The sequence below is a fragment of the Bombina bombina genome, chromosome 2, assembly GCF_027579735.1.
Source record: "Bombina bombina isolate aBomBom1 chromosome 2, aBomBom1.pri, whole genome shotgun sequence".
NCBI classification, from domain to species: domain Eukaryota; kingdom Metazoa; phylum Chordata; class Amphibia; order Anura; family Bombinatoridae; genus Bombina; species Bombina bombina.
Window position 1 is genome coordinate 776,218,956 of NC_069500.1, and position 16,927 is coordinate 776,235,882.

Sequence of the window (16,927 nt, forward strand, 5' to 3'; positions counted from 1 at the left end):
TCGGCATACAAATGATATTGGAAACAGTTGGACTTTATTAGGGAACCTAATGATGACGTGTAGATTGATATGATGGGGACCGAGGGACAGAGCCTTTCGGTACCCCGACAGAAAGTGGTGACGGGGCAGAGGAGGCCTAGAGAAGGCTACACTAAAGGTACGGTTTGACAGTAGGAAGAGAACACAAGAGCGCTGTGTCACAGATGCCAAAGGATTGGAGGGTTTGGAGCAGAAGAGGGTGGTCAACAGTATCAAAGGCTGCGGACAGATCAAGGAGCATTATCAAATCTAGGAGTAAGCAAAGTTTAAAAATTAGGAGACAGTGCTCCTGACATGTACGCCCCTGAGGCGCGTTTTACATAACGCTTCTTAGAGGGTTGTTCCACATATTTACCATTGCTCGAGTGAACAGTCGAATGATTCTAGGGTGATTTTCACCCGCCAACTCTAAGTCTGTTTATAAAGCAGAAAATTAAACCATTACTTCATAAATATCAGTTGCAGATTCAAATGAGTGACCCTGTAAACAAACAGGACTTTCGGATCATGATAAATCTAGCCCGATCAATGTAATATTTTTTATGGTGAATAGGTTCACATTCTCACATATTTAAGAAGCAGAAACTGATTATTTTTCCTCTCTGCCACCTCAGGGGTGGCAAGATCAGCCACCCTGACACGCGCTCGTTCTAGGTGATTGACATGCCCTGTGTTAGTTGGTTGCTCCAGAGCAGGGGGTGGCATTGCAAAAGAATCCTCTTGTGCAGTGTTACATTTCGCCATGTGATGCAATATTGCAAGTGGTGATTGCCTGCAAGTATAGTAAATCTAGCCTAATGTATTATTTAGCATTTTCATGGTAAAACTAGATAGGCAGTTAAATTCTGTATCTTACACTTAGTAAATATATATATATGTAAACCTCTTTAATGTATAACTTAGTGGCTATAAACAACAGTACAGTCTATGTAGGTTGTTGAAGGCTTCTTATGTCATGGAGTTTACCAAGTTTACTTCCTTTACACTATTGATTACTATTTCCTGGAATGGACACCTCAAAGGTTACTGAAGATTTTTTTTAATTCAATTAGTTAAAGTTGCAAGAGACAAAAGCGGTGACATTTTTCGATAAGAATTTAAACTTTTTTTACCAAATGCTGTAAAGTTTTTGGTGTATAGCTACTGCTCCGGCATCCAGTAAGGTTTATTGTTGTCAATGTTTGCATTTGTTCCTGCTCGGTTACTTGCTTACTCCTGTATTACAGACTTAAAAAATGGGAAAGAGTAAAAAAAAACAAAAAACTTTTGTTTTGATGGAGTTTAGAAAAAAATATCTTATTTTTGTCTCAGATTAACGTGTACTAAATAGAAAAGTAATGATTATGCAACTTTCTTTATGGGACAATGCAAATCTCAAACGCCCATACACCGGGCTGCATCAGTCCTCACTACGCATGCACTCTGTGCTTGTTTTGCACAAGGAACCCGGACCTTTTCTCTCCCAGGAATCGGGCGTCCACCGTCTGACACAAATAGCTTCTGCGCGGTCACACCCGCAGCCTGTACTGATTGGTCCAGTAGCGTTTGTTGTTTCTAGAAACTCCGCCCCCTAACAAACTGTATATATTGAGGATTCCCTCACTGTTGTAGCACATTGCTGGATTAGCATACTATATGTGCTGACTAGGCAGTAAAAGATTAAGAACTCGCGATAGAGTTTATTATTTGGTTCTGCATTTTACTTCTTCTGTGGAGAGTTTTCTTTGTGTAGCATATCACCTACTTTTTGTAAGCTGGTTTGCTTTTCATAAGGCACTTTTATACTTTGTGCTTATTCCTGTCGATTTTTTGCTTTAACTTACAAAGAACAGGATGATCTTTGACAAGGTGAAAAAATTCCTCATCGTTCTTGACTCCCCTGAACTGGACACCCCTCCAGTCTATAGCAGTGGGGATATTGTCTCTGGGAAGGTGCTTTTAGAGTTGGTGACTGAGACCAAGGTGGAATCTGTGAAGTTACATGCAGGGGGACATGCTAAGGTGCAGTGGACTGAGTCTCGCAGCGCAGGCTCCAGCACAGCATACACACAAAATTACAGTGATGAAGTGGAGTACATCAATTTAAGGGAGACCTTGCTACAGACAGGTGAGACCTGGAAGCCTTCCTCTCGGATAGCAGATAAGACTTTATAGTCTCAAAGTGGTGCTTTTATGTTATGTATGAAGTAGTGCCAGTGTTAAACATGGATATGATTAATCATTTTTAGCTTCCATGTAGTGTTTAGAAACGTCCAGTTGTTAAAGGGACATGAAACCCATTTTTTTTTCTTTCATGATTCAGATAGAGAATACAATTTTTAAACAAGTTTCTAATTTACTTCTATTATCTAATTATTTTCATTCTTTTGGTATCATTTGTTGAAGGAGCAGCAATGCACTAATAGTTTCTAATTGAACTCATGGGTGAGCCAATCACAATAAATAAAAAAAATAAAAAATAAAAAAAAAATATATATATATATATATATATACATACAGCCACCAATCAACATCTAGAACCTAGGTTCTCTGCTGCTCATGAGCTTGCCTAGATAAAACTTTCAGCAAAGGATAACAAGAGAAGGAAACAAAATAAATAATATAAGTAAATTGGAAAGTTGTTTAAAATTGTATTCTCTATCTGGATCATGAAATTAAAAATTTTGGGTTTCATGTTCCTTTTAAAGGGGCAAACAAAAATTTCCATTTTTTTATTATGGTTTATTTTAATTTGTACCTGAACCACATAAGAAAATGTTATCTCCTCCTAATAACACACACATTATATATATATATATATATATATATATATATATATATATATGTAATGTGTGTGCTTTTATGGAGTTCCTATTTGGATTGCCGGTTATGCTTGTTCAGTAAAGTGACAGCAAGTGTTTCTATGGGGGGGGGGGGGGGGTGAATAATGAAAAAAATAATAATACATTTTAGAACACCTGAGCTTGTGGGGCACTTAAAGAGATGAGAAATTAATCATGTGCCTTGAAATCTGGTGGAAAAGTGGCTTTAATTATTGGCCAGAGTCCTCTTGTGCCCACCTGTCCTTAAATAAACTTAGTAAATAAACTTAGTGCCTATGCTCCCTACCTCCTATTTTTGGGTCTGTCTGAGACTTGTTTGTGTATGTGAAAACTCACTCAAGGTCAGTCAAACCTGAGGTTACCTTGGTCAGGTTTGCACCTTGTGAGAAGCTACCATAAGTTAGAAGAAGTGTGTATGTGATCGAGTATATATTTGACTTTCAGTCTTTAGTCCAACAATTACAAATTCATATAAATGAGGTCATTCATATCTGAATGCTAAGAAGTGTTTTATCATTGCCTTTATTCTAGACGAGTGTCCCGTCCTTTTGTAAATATTGCTGTTTGTAAAGTAAACCTACCTGTCAGTATAAAGGCAGTAGGTGAAGGAGCGGGCACTAATAAATGGTGCAGACACAAGGTAACAACATCTTTTCTAGTCTGTTATGTTAGCTGGTTTCCAGATTAACTGGTTTTCAACACTGGTTTTGAATAAATATACCTGTATTTGACAAATGTTTATGTAAATATCACAGGCAAGGCATAACTTCTGTGCTGCCAGTGTGTGGAAGCTGTAGCATATTCAGCACTTGTGTTTTTTTTTTTCTGTAACATTTAAAGCCCTGCAAACCACCAATTCATGTGACTAACCACACATTTAAAAGTACACGTTTAAAGCCCTGTTTTTAAACAGAAGGTTTGCAGATTAAGTGCTGTGGGATTGCATCTCAAACAGGAAATGCTGCAAAAGCTGATTTCTTCTGTTATGTGTGATCAGTCCACGGGTCATCATTACTTCTGGGATATAACTCCTCCCCAACAGGAAATGCAAGAGGATTCACCCAGCAGAGCTGCCATATAGCTCCTCCCCTCTACGTCACTCCAGTCATTCTCTTGCACCCAAAGACTAGATAGGATGTGTGAGAGGACTATGGTGATTATACTTAGTTTTTATACTTCAATCAAAAGTTTGTTATTTTACAATAGCACCGGAGCGTGTTATTACTTCTCTGGCAGAGTTTGAAGAAGAATCTACCAGAGTTTTTACTATGATTTTAACCGGAGTAGTTAAGATCATATTGCTGTTTCTCGGCCATCTGAGGGAGGTAAAAGCTTCAGATCAGGGGACAGCGGGCAGATGAATCTGCATTGAGGTATGTAGCAGTTTTTATTTTCTGAATGGAATTGATGAGAAAATCCTGCCATACCGTTATAATGACATGTATGTATACTCTACACTTCAGTATTCTGGGGATGGTATTTCACCGGAATTACTCTGTTAAAAGTACATTAAACCTTTTAATAGGTATTTATCATGTTAAACGTTTTTGCTGGAATGTAGAATCGTTTGCATTTCTGAGGTACTGAGTGAATAAATATTTGGGCATTATTTTTCCACTTGGCAGTTTGCTTGTTTTAATTGTGACAGTTTCGTTTCTCTCTCACTGCTGTGTGTGAGGGGGAGGGGCCGTTTTTTGGCGCTCTTTGCTACGCATCAAAAATTTCCAGTCAGTTACTCTTGTATTTTCCTGCATGATCCGGTTCATCTCTAACAGATCTCAGGGGTCTTCAAACTTCTTTGAGGGAGGTAGATTCTCTCAGCAGAGCTGTGAGAATTTATTATTGACTGTGATTAAAAACGTTGCTCTGTAATTTTTATGTTCAAATTTAATTATTGTTATCTTTACTAATGGGAACAAACCTTTGCTAAAAGTTGTGTTGTTTTTAAAGATTGATGCTATAACTGTTTTTCAGTTCATTATTTCAACTGTCATTTAATCGTTTAGTGCTTCTTTGAGGCACAGTACGTTTTTGTTAAATAAGATTGTAACCAAGTTGCAAGTTTATTGCTAGTGTGTTAAACATGTCTGATTCAGAGGAAGATATCTGTGTCATTTGTTCCAATGCCAAGGTGGAGCCCAATAGAAATTTATGTACTAACTGTATTGATGCTACTTATATAAAAAGCCAATCTGTACAATTTGAACAAATTTCACCAAACAGCGAGGGGAGAGTTATGCCGACTAACTCGCCTCACGTGTCAGTACCTGCATCTCCCGCCCGGGAGGTGCGTGATATTATGGCGCCTAGTACATCTGGGCGGCCATTACAGATAACATTACAAGATATGGCTACTGTTATGACTGAAGTTTTGGCTAAATTACCAGAACTAAGAGGCAAGCGTGATCACTCTGGGGTGAGAACAGAGTGCGCTGATAATACTAGGGCCATGTCTGATACTGCGTCACAGCTTGCAGAGCATGAGGACGGAGAGCTTCATTCTGTGGGTGACGGTTCTGATCCAAACAGATTGGATTCAGATATTTCAAATTTTAAATTTAAATTGGAGAACCTCCGTGTATTACTAGGGGAGGTTCTTAGCGGCTCTTAATGATTGTAACACGTTGCAATACCAGAGAAAATTGTGTAGGTTGGATAAATACTTTGCGGTACCGGCGAGTACTGACGTTTTTCCTATACCTAAGAGACTAACTGAAATTGTTACTAAGGAGTGGGATAGACCCGGTGTGCCGTTCTCACCCCCTCCAATATTTAGAAAAGATGTTTCCAATAGACGCCACCACTCGGGACTTATGGCAAACGGTCCCTAAGGTGGAGGGAGCAGTTTCTACTTTAGCTAAGCGTACCACTATCCCGGTGGAGGATAGCTGTGCTTTTTCAGATCCAATGGATAAAAAATTAGAGGGTTACCTTAAGAAAATGTTTGTTCAACAAGGTTTTATATTGCAACCCCTTGCATGCATCGCGCCGATTACGGCTGCGGCAGCATTTTGGATTGAGTCTCTGGAGAGAACCTTAGTTCAGCTACGCTGGACGACATTACGGACAGGCTTAGAGTCCTTAAACTAGCTAATTCATTCATTTCGGAGGCCGTAGTACATTTAACCAAACTTACGGCTAAGAACTCAGGATTCGCCATTCAGGCACGTAGGGCGCTGTGGCTAAAATCCTGGTCAGCTGATGTAACTTCTAAGTCCAAATTACTTAATATACCTTTCAAGGGGCAAACTTTATTTGGGCCCGGTTTGAAAGAAATTATCGCTGACATTACAGGAGGTAAGGGCCACGCCCTACCTCAAGACAAAGCCAAAGCTAAGGCTAGACAGTCTAATTTTCGTCCCTTTCGGAATTTCAAAAGCAGGAGCAGCATCAACTCCACTGCACCAAAACAGGAAGGAGCTGTTGCTCGTTACAGGACAAGGCTGGAAACCTAACCAGTCCTGGAACAAGGGCAAGCAGGCCAGGAAACCTGCTGCTGCCCCAAAGACAGCATGAACCGAGGGCCCCCGATCCGGGACCGGATCTAGTGGGGGGCAGACTCTCTCTCTTCGCCCAGGCTTGGGCAAGAGATGTTCAGGATCCCTGGGCGCTAGAGATCATATCTCAGGGATACCTTCTAGACTTCAAATTATCTCCCCCAAGAGGGAGATTTCATCTGTCAAGGTTGTCAACAAACCAGATAAAGAAAGAAGCGTTTCTACGCTGTGTACAAGATCTGTTATTAATGGGAGTGATCCATCCGGTTCCGCGGTCGGAACAAGGACAAGGGTTTTACTCAAACCTGTTTGTGGTTCCCAAAAAAGAGGGAACTTTCAGGCCAATCTTAGATTTAAAGATCCTAAACAAATTCCTAAGAGTTCCATCGTTCAAAATGGAAACTATTCGGACAATCTTACCCATGATCCAAAAGGGTCAGTACATGACCACAGTGGATTTAAAGGATGCTTACCTTCACATACCGATTCCACAAAGATCATTCACCGTTATCTAAGGTTTGCCTTCTAGACAGGCATTACCAGTTTGTAGCTCTTCCATTCGGATTGGCTACGGCTCCAAGAATCTTCACAAAGGTTCTGGGTGCCCTTCTGCGGTACTAAGACCGCGAGGGATTTCGGTAGCTCCGTACCTAGACGACATTCTAATACAAGCTTCAAGCTTTCAAACTGCCAAGTCTCATACAGAGTTAGTTCTGGCATTTCTAAGGTCGCATGGATGGAAAGTGAACGAAAAGAAGAGTTCTCTTTTCCTCTCACAAGAGTTCCATTCTTGGGGACTCTTATAGATTCTGTAGAAATGAAGATTTATCTGACAGAAGACAGGTTAACAAAGCTTCTAAATGCATGCCGTGTCCTTCATTCCATTCAACTCCCGTCAGTAGCTCAATGCATGGAGGTGATCGGCTTAATGGTAGCGGCAATGGACATAGTACCCTTTGCACGCCTACACCTCAGACCGCTGCAATTGTGCATGCTAAGTCAGTGGAATGGGGATTACTCAGATTTGTCCCCTACTCTGAATCTGATCAAGAGACCAGAAATTCTCTTCTATGGTGGCTTTCTCGGCCACATCTGTCCAGGGGGATGCCATTCAGCAGGCCGGACTGGACAATTGTAACAACAGACGCCAGCCTACTAGGTTGGGGCGCTGTCTGGAATTCTCTGAAGGCTCAGGGACTATGGAATCAGGAGGAGAGTCTCCTGCCAATAAACATTCTGGAATTGAGAGCAGTTCTCAATGCCCTTCTGGCTTGGCCCCAAGTTAACAACTCGGGGGTTCATCAGGTTTCAGTCGGACAACATCACGACTGTAGCTTACATCAACCATCAAGGAGGGACAAGAAGCTCCCTAGCAATGATGGAAGTATCAAAGATAATTCGCTGGGCAGAGTCTCACTCTTGCCACCTGTCAGCAATCCACATCCGGGAGTGGAGAACTGGGAGGCGGATTTCTTGAGTCGCCAGACTTTTCATCCGGGGGAGTGGGAACTTCATCCGGAGGTCTTTGCCCAAATACTTCGACGTTGGGGCAAACCAGAGATAGATCTCATGGCGTCTCGCCAGAACGCCAAACTTCCTCGCTACGGGTCCAGATCCAGGGATCCGGGAGCGGTTCTGATAGATGCTTTGACAGCACCTTGGAACTTCGGGATGGCTTATGTGTTTCCACCCTTCCCGCTGCTTCCTCGATTGATTGCCAAAATCAAACAGGAGAGAGCATCAGTGATTCTAATAGCGCCTGCATGGCCACGCAGGACTTGGTATGCAGATCTAGTGGACATGTCATCCTGTCCGCCTTGGTCTCTACCTCTAAGACAGGACCTTCTGATACAGGGTCCATTCAAACATCAAAATCTAACTTCTCTGAAGCTGACTGCTTGGAAATTGAACGCTTGATTTTATCAAAACGTGGTTTTTCTGAGTCGGTTATTGATACCCTGATACAGGCTAGGAAGCCTGTTACCAGAAAGTATTTACCATAAAATATGGCGTAAATACCTATACTGGTGCGAATCCAAAGAGTTACTCCTGGAGTAAGGTTAGGATTCCTAGGATATTGTCTTTTCTACAAGAAGGTTTAGAAAAGGGTTTATCAGGCTAGTTCATTAAAGGGACAGATCTCAGCTCTGTCCATCTTGTTACACAGGCGTCTGTCAGAAAATCCAGACGTCCAGGCCTTTTGTCAGCTTTAGCTAGGATCAAGCCTGTGTTTAAAAGCTGTTGCTCCGCCATGGAGTTTAAACTTAGTTCTTAACGTTTTACAGGGTGTTCCGTTTGAACCCCTTCATTCCATTGATATAAGATTGTTATCTTGGAAAGTTCTGTTTTTAATGGCTATTTCCTCGGCTCGAAGAGTCTCTGAGTTATCAGCCTACATTGTGATTCTCCTTATCTGATTTTTCACTCAGACAAGGTAGTTCTGCGTACTAAACCTGGGTTCTTACCTAAGGTAGTCACTAACAGGAATATCAATCAAGAGATTGTTGTTCCATCCTTGTGTCCAAATCCTTCTTCAAAGAAGGAACGTCTTCTACACAATCTGGATGTAGTTCGTGCCCTCAAGTTCTACTTGACAGGCAACTAAAGATTTTCGCCAAACTTCTTCCCTGTTTGTCGTTTATTCTGGACAGAGGAGAGGTCAAAAAGCTTCTGCTACCTCTCTCTCTTTTTGGCTTCGTAGCATAATACGTTTAGCCTATGAGACTGCTGGACAGCAGCCTCCTGAAAGAATTACAGCTCACTCCACTAGAGCTGTGGCTTCCACTTGGGCCTTTAAGAATGAGGCCTCTGTTGAACAGATTTGCAAGGCTGCAACTTGGTCTTCGCTTCATACTTTTTCCAAATTTTACAAATTTGACACTTTTGCTTCTTCGGAGGCTATTTTTGGGAGAAAGGTTCTTCAGGCAGTGGTTCCTTCTGTATAATGAGCCTGCCTATCCCTCCCGTCATCCGTGTACTTTTGCTTTGGTATTGGTATCCCAGAAGTAATGATGACCCGTGGACTGATCACACATAACAGAAGAAAACATAATTTATGCTTACCTGATAAATTCCTTTCTTCTGTTGTGTGATCAGTCCACGGCCCGCCCTGTTTTAAGCAGGTACATATCTTTTAAATATACTCCAGTCACCACTACACCCTTGGTTTCTCCTTTCTCGTTGGATTCTTGGTCGAATGACTGGGAGTGACGTAGAGGGGAGGAGCTATATGCAGCTCTGCTGGGTGAATCCTCTTGCATTTCCTGTTGGGGAGGAGTTAATATCCAGAAGTAATGATGACCCGTGGACTGATCACACAACAGAAGAAAGGAATTTATCAGGTAAGCATAAATTATGTTTTTTGTATGTGCATATATTTATAGATTTTTTTTTTTTTTTTTTTTTCCTTGTACAGACAATGGTGCACTTACAGTTTTACCAGCTGGGAGACACGAATTTCCTTTCACCTTCCAATTGCCTGAGTGAGTATAATGTTCTTCTTGAGATGTTGCTTTGATGTGTATAGATGGTTTTTTATTCATAGTCTATTTCATTTATGGAATTATTTTGACATTTTATATATTGCTTAAATCCATTGACTACCAGAAAGGGTTTAAGGCAGCATATGATTATTGGTTTAAAACCCCCTTCTTTCTTCCCTTCAACATAGTCTTCCTTTAAATTCTGGAACAAACAGGCTTATACATGTGTTAATGTTTCTTACACTTCAGTAAAAAAACTTACATTTGGCCTTGCCTTTGTACAGGGCTCTGGTGACATCTTTTGAAGGGAAGCATGGAAGTGTCCGTTATTGGGTCAAAGCAAAGTTGCATCGCCCATGGTCGACTGTGAAGAAAACAAAGAAGGAATTTACTGTGATAGAACCCATAGATATCAACACTCCAGATCTGTTGGTAAGACCAGATTGCTTGTATTAAGGGGTTTTGAAGAATATGGGCCTAATTGAATTGTGCTTTTAAAGGGACACTGAACCCAAATTTTTTTCTTTTGTAATTCAGATAGAGCATGACATTTAATCAACTTTCTTAATTTACTCCTATTATCAACATTTTCTTCATTCTCTTGGTATCTTTATTTGAAATGCAAAGAATGTAAGTTTAGATGCCGGCCATTTTTGGTGAACAACCTGTGTTGTTCTTGCTGATTGTGGATACATTTCATCCACCAATAAAAGTGCTGTCCAGAGTACTGAACCAAAAACTTAGATGCCTTCTTTTTTAAATAAAGATAGCAAGAGAACAAAGAAAAATTGATAATAGGAATAAATTAGAAAGTTGCTTAATTTGCATGCTCTATCTGAATCACAAAAGAGAGAAATTGGGTTCCTTGTCCCTTTAAGTCCTTGCTTGCATGTAAAGAATCACTGAAGTAGAGCTCTTTGTTTTCATTAGACCTATCTCCTTTTTAAATCTTTACCGCGCTTTTTTTTTTTTTTTTCCTCTCTTGCTTTTTTTATGGTAAGTGAAATTAATTCTTACAACATCTCCCCCCAGGCTCCACAGGCAGGGCACCAAGGGAAAAAATTGCCCATGCTTGGTATTGCAACCTGGGGCAAGTTAACGTCACTGTCAAAATAGACAGGAAAGGATATACACCAGGTAAGGAGACACCACAGTAACAATTGAGCTTCTCTTCAATGGTAGATAGTCCTAACATATATAGGGAGAGTGATATAGCAATCTGTATTCTAACCAGCCATGACCATGGAAACTGCAGTAATACACTTACATTTTCTAACTTGGTCATTTATTAAAATGAATGGATTAGTCATTTACTTACTAGTAGATGTAACCATATTGGGCAGTGTTCTGCCCAGGATCTTTTTTAATGGTTGTACCACCTGGCTTATTTTACGGACTACTTAAGCCAATATTAAGATAAATTCGCTAATATCAAAATTTTCAATGTTGGTTGCACAAATTTATCATGAACTCATTTTATTTTAAATTGTGCAATTCTTTTTTGCTTGGATAGCTTTTGTAACATTTCTAAATAACAATGTTAAATTGCAAAGTATTACACTGCCCCATCCGGCTACTTCATAATTTTACCCTGCTGTCAACATTTTCTGTGGAGAACACATTTGAACAAAATTCTAGAATGTCCTTTGTGATACCCAGAAAGGGAAACTTAAAAATATAAAATAAAAATCTTTTATGATTCAGTGCATGCAATTGGTAACAATTTACTTCTATTAACGAATCTTCTTTCTTCTCTTGGTATCTTTTGTTGAAACGAATATCTAGGTAGGCCCTGGAATGGCAAAGCACTGCTGCTAGCAAGCTTCTGATTGGTGGCTGCACGTTTATGCCTCTTGTCATTGATTTACCCAGTGTGTTCAGCTAGCTTCTTGTAGTGTATTGTTTCTCCTTCAACAAAGAATACCAAAGGAATGAAGTCAATTTGCTAAAATTGAAGTAAATAGAAAGTTGTATCAAATTTTATGCTCTACCTGAAACATGAGACAAAATCATCAGTTGACTCACAGACCCTAATGACAATTCATAGGATTTAAAATATTTATTTTTGTTCTAGTGGCTTATCTCTGAAACATACTAATGATACATGCATCACTCTCATTTATAGGTGAAGTGATTCCCATCTTTGCTGAAATTGATAACTGCACCACTCGGACAATCATACCTAAGGCAGCCATTATACAATCTCAAACCTTTATTGCACGTGGCACAGTGAAACAGAAAAAGACTGTTGTAGCAACGCTGGTTGGCGACTCAGTGCTAGCAGGGAAGCGGGAATCATGGCATGGACGAGCTCTCAAAATACCTCCACTTGGACCCTCCATCTTGCAATGCCGGATTATACGAGTGGAATATTCTTTGAAGGTACATAAAATAAAATGGTTATTCAAATTATTATTATTATTATTATTATACAGATATTTATCGATAATTTTTTGTTCTGTAGGTTTGTGTAGAAATTCCTGGCTCATCAAAATTATTGCTGGAGCTACCATTAGTCATTGGTACTATTCCACTACACCCATTTGGGAGCAGATCTTCTAGCATTGGAAGCGAATACAGTGTGAACTTTGATTGGCTTCATATGACTGTTCCAGAACAACCAGAACGTACGTTTTTTTTGTTTTTGTTTTTTTTTTGGTGTTTTTTATTAAACATTTCTCCCCCCACCAAACTCTTAATTCTTGTTGGAAATGATAAATAATAAAATCTATCTTTGAACATTGTTTTAAAAGTGCCATTTTTGGCATTGCATATCTTATAGTTTATTCTAAAGTATTTGGCCTCTTCTTCAGGTACCCAAACATGTAATTAATTTTGAATAGTGGCATAAAACTCGCCTTTTTGTAGGGTTGTCAATTACTATCAGGGCGTATTGCGTAACTAAGAGTGTTTGGTACACATGGTCATTAAAATTAATTTGCATGTCAGCAAACTGCTAATTTACTTAAGAATCTGTGTGTATTCTTAGTTGGGTAGCTAAATCCTCCGGACTTTGTTTGTTGCACTTGAGTTAAAGGGATATGAAAGCAAACATTTTCTCTTATATGATATATAATATATATATATAATCTCATCGTATTTTTTTTTTTTTATTCAAATAGCATATGCAATTTTACATGACTATCTATCTTTGTTCTCTTGCTATTCTTTGTTGAAAATCATACATAAGAAGGCACAGGAACAGCAATGCACTAATAGGAGCTAGCTGCTGATTGGTAGCTGCCCATATATGCTTCTTGTCATTGGTTTACCTGATGCATTCATCTGGCTCCCAGTAGTGCAATGCTGCTCCTTCAACAAAGCATACCGCAAGATCAAAGCAAATTTGATAATAGAAGTAAATTGGAAAGTTGTTTAAAATTGTCTATTCTATCTGAATCATGAAAGAGGTTTTGGTTTTCATGTCCATTTAACTGGAATATATTTGTTGCTCTTTTTACGACAATTTGGAAGTCTAGAATTAAAAGATCCATCTTTCAGAATCTTAATGAATACAGAACGGATTCTTCACTACTGTGTGCTTGTTCTGTAGTTTGGTTAGACCTTGTACAGTTTTGGTCTAATTCTCCTTTTCCTTATGTACAGCTCCTCCTGAATACTCTGCAGTTGTATCTGATGATGCAGTTGAGATGAACATGACTCCTCCACGTCATGCCAGCATGGGCTGTATCCTGGAAGGACCATTCTATGCCTATATCCAGGAGTTCAGAAACAGACCTCCTCCATTGTACTCAGAGGTAATCACAGCTTCAGTTTGGCTCTTGAATAGAAATCTCTACAGTAGAGGGAATGTTATAACTTTACCTGGCTAAATCTTTTTTCAGTGAGTTACTCTTAGTTGTATGGTAGCATTTTAAATGTAGGAAGTTCTTTAAAGCAGTGGCATGGAGTAGTATAAAGTGCAGAAATTATAAGAGTGGGCAAAGGAGTAAGCAGTCTCTGGTTTGATTGAGGAGAAGCAGATGGAAAGGGAATATTCAGTCTGAGTAATGTTCAATTTATATAGATAGTTTAAGCCATATTAGTACAGTAGACAAGATGTTAAAATAACCAGAGTACTGCAGTGTGCAGCAATAGTGTTTGTTTTTAAATTAAAAGACAAGCTTTTGAGATATTTACTCAGTTTCTCAAGTACTGCTACTCTGGTTATTTTGAGATAGATATATAGATATAGATAGATAGATATCAGGAGACAGCACTCACTGGTCTTGACAATACTGGATTTATTGTCAAGACCAGTGAGTGCTGTCTCCTGATTTCCATACTCTACACCATATTCCGGCATTTGGAATTAAAGTGTTAGTGAGAGTGCACCTGCCACTACCTGCTGTATGTATGTGTGTGTGTGTGTGTGTGTGTGTGTATGTATATATATATATATATATATATATATATATATATATATATATATTGATGCTAACCTATGTCTTTATTTTTTTAGGTTGATCCAAATCCTTCTACTCAAGACATCAGACCACGTTGCATGACCTGTTGAAGAATAGAGAATTATTAAAACGAATTAATCTACAATGTCTCAGAAGGATCTTGCAAACTTGCATAGACTCAACATGCCCTGCCCCTTAGGAACTAGGGGGGTAATCTGAAGAGCTAAGCTCATAAAACAGAAGTGGGAGATGTGAGCAGGACACCTGTCTAGAGAGTACTCGCAAGTCAACATGGAACAGATTTGCTTGCAACCCAGACAGATTGCAGTCTGCCTCTCCTAATCTGGCTAACTGCAAGTTACTCAGAGGCCGTCCACAGGAGAAAGGGACTGCTGAGATATCAGCTATTCACACTTTCATGGCCAGGCCCTGGTTGTATAGATGTGATGTTTAGATTTTATGTATCATACTCTTGTCTTTTGTGAAACAAAACGGATATATAGAGGTATGAGCAAGAGATAGGAAGATTGTGGGTGAGGAAAAATTGATGTACAAAAACAAACCATAAAGTGAAGGTTATGGTAGTTATTGTTTAACAATGTCTGCAGAATGAGGCTTAACTTAGTTCACAAATATGGGGGGGTGCAAACAAACACGAATGAGGCAGAATCTACTAAGGGCTGTGCCTTTTTAGATGACATGAATTACCCAGTGTAGCGTAAAGAATGTTATAAATTTCTTCTTGAATACTGGATTAAAACCTTAATCATACATTTAGTTTTCTTGTATAGAAGACCTCCTTTTTGATACTGTGGAATATAGCCATATATAAACCTCAAGCCTTATATTTACATAACTTTTTTTGTTTTGTGTCAAGAAAACCTTAATAGACTTTGCCTAGTATGTCCTCTTGGCACTTTAAAGATGGACATACCACTGCACAAGACTGTAAATAGGAATGGATATGTTTTACATTTCAAGCACACTGATACTGTATGACATTGTTTCTTTCAGTATTACTGGGAACGGAAGTTTTTTTGGTGCTAATGTGCCTTTTGAATTTAATGAATGAACAGGGAAAAAAATCAGGGTATTTTGTACTCTTAAAAAGGGTTACAATTTCTTGTTCAGGCCTAATAATATGGTCCACGTCTAACTGCCATCTGCTACAAACTATTGCACTTCATTATGGCATTTTGGAGCTTACATTTGTTATGGTTTGATAAATAAAGAAGTCTTCTGTCCCTGTGTTTTTTCTAATTGTGCTTTAAAAAACATTTTTGTAGGTTGCTGGATATCTTTTTATAGATAATTTTTGCAATGTTACAAAATAAGCATTACATATGTGATGCTTTTAATATTTCACTTGTTTATGATGTAGAGAAATGTATTCTCCTAAATAATGTCTGTTTATTTTTGTTAAGTTCTAATGAATTTTTTTTGCTACAAATAAAAATCTATGTTTCATTATATGACTAATTTTGAATTATTTTTTTGGGGAGAGTGGGCTAAACCTATAAAATAGTCTTTGGTTGACCTTTCATGAAAGAATACTTTGTTATATACACCTTGTGTATTTATTATATAAATTTAATATTGGTTATTTTTTTTTTTATTTTTTTTTTTTTAAACCAGCTTTATTTTGTAAAGTGCGATAGAAGACAATATTGATAATTATCAGACAACCAAGGAAATCAGAGATCACAATAATTTGAGGATCTAAATATCACGCGTGAGTGGAACTTAATTTACAATATCCATGTTCCACAGGAGATCCATTATAAATGATCAAATTGTCCTCATGATTTCTTAATCAGTTCACCACCTTATGATGTTTGTGTTCTTATTAAGAGGGCCAAAGGCTCTCAGCTATAGTATTTGTTATAACAAACATAAGTAAGCATTAAATTACTATCGCTAACATCATGGCATATATCTACGTGAAAAACAATTGTAGATCCCAGCTTACATTACACGCATACAGCTAGTGTTTAGTTGAAAGTTGCTTGATGTAAATACCCCATCATAGGGGCATAGAGTATAAAAAACTGATGAGGGACAGAGAAATCCCTTTATAGTATATAAGGTCACCATCATGTTAGTGGGGTTTCTCTATATACAATCTCCCTAAGTAGCTGTGTAAGTGTTGTGTGGTCAGATAAACCATTTTTGGCTAGGGATGAGTGACAGTAGTTACCAGCGCAATCAGACTCATGAATGTCCTATTTACACTACTTTACTAACTGCATTAATGCCTGCTATATATGCATCTTTAATGAATTGATTATCTGGTAGAGGGTGCAACATAGAAATAATCTCCTGCAGGCTAAAGATATATAATCAGCAATTACCCTCCACTAGGCACGGAAACCCATAGGTACGCATCTTGGGAGAACATATTATGTACACATAAAATAGAACAGTTTAAACATCATTAGATCCTCTTCGGGAACATTAACGGTAACTCCCAATAATCAGGGGGAGACTTAGACATTTTTTGTTACTATTCATTTTGCTTTGCGATTCGCCCCCGAATCTAATTGCAGCCCAAGCAATGTCTCTATGAAAATACCAGGTTTTCCCTTGCCAGAAAGTAAAAAGACTGTTTTTATGCTCAGCTTTTTTTCCCTTGTATGCCGGGGAGAAGAGGGTTCTCATATACAATTCCCTATTACTGTGTC

At 38.7% G+C, this 16,927-nt stretch overlaps 1 protein-coding gene across 1 annotated transcript; it reads left to right on the plus strand.

Moving 5' to 3' along the window:
• Positions 1-1,646: 1,646 nt before the first annotated feature.
• Positions 1,647-15,718, plus strand: ARRDC2 (arrestin domain containing 2). The gene is given in 9 exon segments (XM_053702936.1): positions 1,647-2,146; positions 9,774-9,840; positions 10,125-10,272; positions 10,873-10,887; positions 10,890-10,977; positions 11,966-12,222; positions 12,305-12,467; positions 13,447-13,598; positions 14,303-15,718. Coding segments are annotated over 9 exon segments (1,218 nt in total). The 5' UTR covers positions 1,647-1,872; the 3' UTR covers positions 14,357-15,718.
• The last annotated feature ends 1,209 nt before the right edge of the window (positions 15,719-16,927 follow it).